At 42.9% G+C, this 2,129-nt stretch overlaps 1 protein-coding gene across 2 annotated transcripts in view; it reads right to left on the reverse strand.

Annotated features, from left to right (window-relative positions):
• ches1 (checkpoint suppressor 1) overlaps positions 1 to 2,129 on the reverse strand; it is an 82,046-nt gene that overhangs the window by 26,174 nt on the left and 53,743 nt on the right. For both annotated transcript variants that reach the window (XM_017409206.3, XM_025004374.2), the window contains exon 3: positions 1,506 to 1,657. In XM_017409206.3, the coding sequence (XP_017264695.1) occupies positions 1,506 to 1,657 (152 nt within the window). The remainder of the gene's footprint in view (positions 1 to 1,505; positions 1,658 to 2,129) is intronic.

Genomic DNA, 2,129 nt, shown 5'->3' on the forward strand with positions numbered 1-2,129 from the left:
TACCTGCGATGCTCCTGAGGGGCAGAAGAGACAGGAGTGTTGTTGCATGAAAACAGCGTGCAGAAAAAAAGCACTGAGGAGCGGACAGAGCAGGTCAGCCCGAGCGCCTGCAGCAAGGGGAGGCGGGGGGGGGAGCGACAGATGGGGGGGAGAGGATGGAGCGGGAGACGGACGCACGCTGCAGGTTTTAGCTCGTAATTGGATGTTGGCACCAAAGTCCTCATTTGATTGATTTTCTTTTGATTCCCTTCAACCAGATAAACACAACCACAAAAAAAAGAAGAATATAGGAAATTACAATCAGAATATTTGATTATGGGATTATACTCTTTTTTCTCTTTCAGTTACAGTCATTACTGGAACTAAAACTTAGGGACTTTTCACACAAGGTGGGGGGGGAAAAACTCAAAAATTTATACAAAACGAGGTGTCCATCAATCTCAAACAATTTTTTTGTTTTGTTGTTAAAATGGTAAAAAGGAAACTGACAAATCTTGATTTAGAAAAGTCTCCAAAGCTTGTCTGAAGAGAAATTTTGATTTTACCGCAGAAGAATTGTAAAATTATTGGAGTGGTCAGGGTGATTCTAAGGTTATCGTTAGCTAGTGGTTACGTTTGGGCAGCAAAGATTTTTCTTTTTGTTCCGGAGTATGTAAAATAGGTTACCATGAGGAAAGAAATCTTGAGATTTATTCCGTAATTTTGGTAAACTGAAAGGCACGGGTCAGTCCAACCACTCCCCGTGAGTTTACAGTTTTATAACCTTAATATGTTCATTTTTGCTCACTATTTAATTTAAATTTGATTCTTCGGTGTCAGCAGAATTTATTGTGTTTTTTTTTATTGGCGCCAGTTCACGAGCATTAAAGGTTGTTCCATTTCTACTTCAAGTTTTAATTCACAAAAAGTACATCAAAACGTGTGGCTTGGTCAGGAATCATGTGCTTCGGACATTTGGTGACAGTACGTCATACACCATGGATGAAATTGACAAAAATATTCAAAAAAAAGCTAAAAAAAATGATCCCCACAGACAACAAAAGGATTTTGACAAAACAAATGAAAAAAAAAAAACAGCTTTCTTCCGACCTCATAGCTCAGTCGTACTTCCCAATAGAAACATTATTCAAAGTTCAAACAGGAAAAAAAAGTGGGATTTTACATTACTGAACAGTTTTTTTTTCATATTTTTAAAGGCTTTTGCACAGGTGCAGTTCAATTTTTTAGAGATTTTAATACAGAATGTTCAGCTTAGAGTGGGATCGTGTCACGCTAACTTCTGTGCTGTCTAAACTTTCCACAATTTCTGCAAACAAACTCTTATTATTTTCACAGACTTTACCCTTTTTATACAGTCTATACATGTTGTCTGCTTAGACTATTCCAAAAAATAAAGTCCCGAATAACTATTTGGCTTTAGAGAAGAAAGTTGACGTGTGTTTGAATTTCGGCACCCCTCACGATCCTCTTTTTAAATAAAATACAAAGAGCTGGTCAGTCCTTACCTGTGGTGAAACGTCTGTGGCAGGGAGGGTGGGGAGGTGGGTGGGGCGGCCAGGCTGGGCGAGTAGGGGTGGTACGGTGTCTTCTTCAGAGCCTGGATCAGGTTGTGCCTGTACTCGGGATCTATGGACCACAGGGAGCCTTTGCCTATGCTCTGCAGGAGGGAAGAGGGGTCGGGGACAGGAGAGACAGATGAGACAGTTGTTATCAGGGAGGGAGGGGGGTGGAGGGTGGGGCGGTTACGCCGGCCCCCTCGGAGCACGCTGACCGGTCCAGAGTCCAGATCTTGTTCACCAAACTCACCCGGACACACAACAGTTCTGATGGCAGAAAGACCCCAAGAAAACAACAACAACAACAACAACAAACACCGACAGATTACTGCTGGATCCTCCCCCCCAAACAGGACATCTACCAATCAAAGGACAGAAAACACTCGGAGGACAGGAAGTCAGAACATCCCTCGCCGCTTTCCCCATCCTAAAGCCTCTTTTTGAGGGAAAGAGAAGAAAAATCCCAAAAGCTTCTTTCTGATGAAGACACGGGGAAACTTTAACTCTTTCCCCCACCGGAGGCGATGATGGCGGTGTGTATTTTTAGATCAAAGCGGACCCCCCCCCCCTCCC

Source organism: Kryptolebias marmoratus, linkage group LG19, assembly GCF_001649575.2.
Source record: "Kryptolebias marmoratus isolate JLee-2015 linkage group LG19, ASM164957v2, whole genome shotgun sequence".
Classification (NCBI taxonomy): domain Eukaryota; kingdom Metazoa; phylum Chordata; class Actinopteri; order Cyprinodontiformes; family Rivulidae; genus Kryptolebias; species Kryptolebias marmoratus.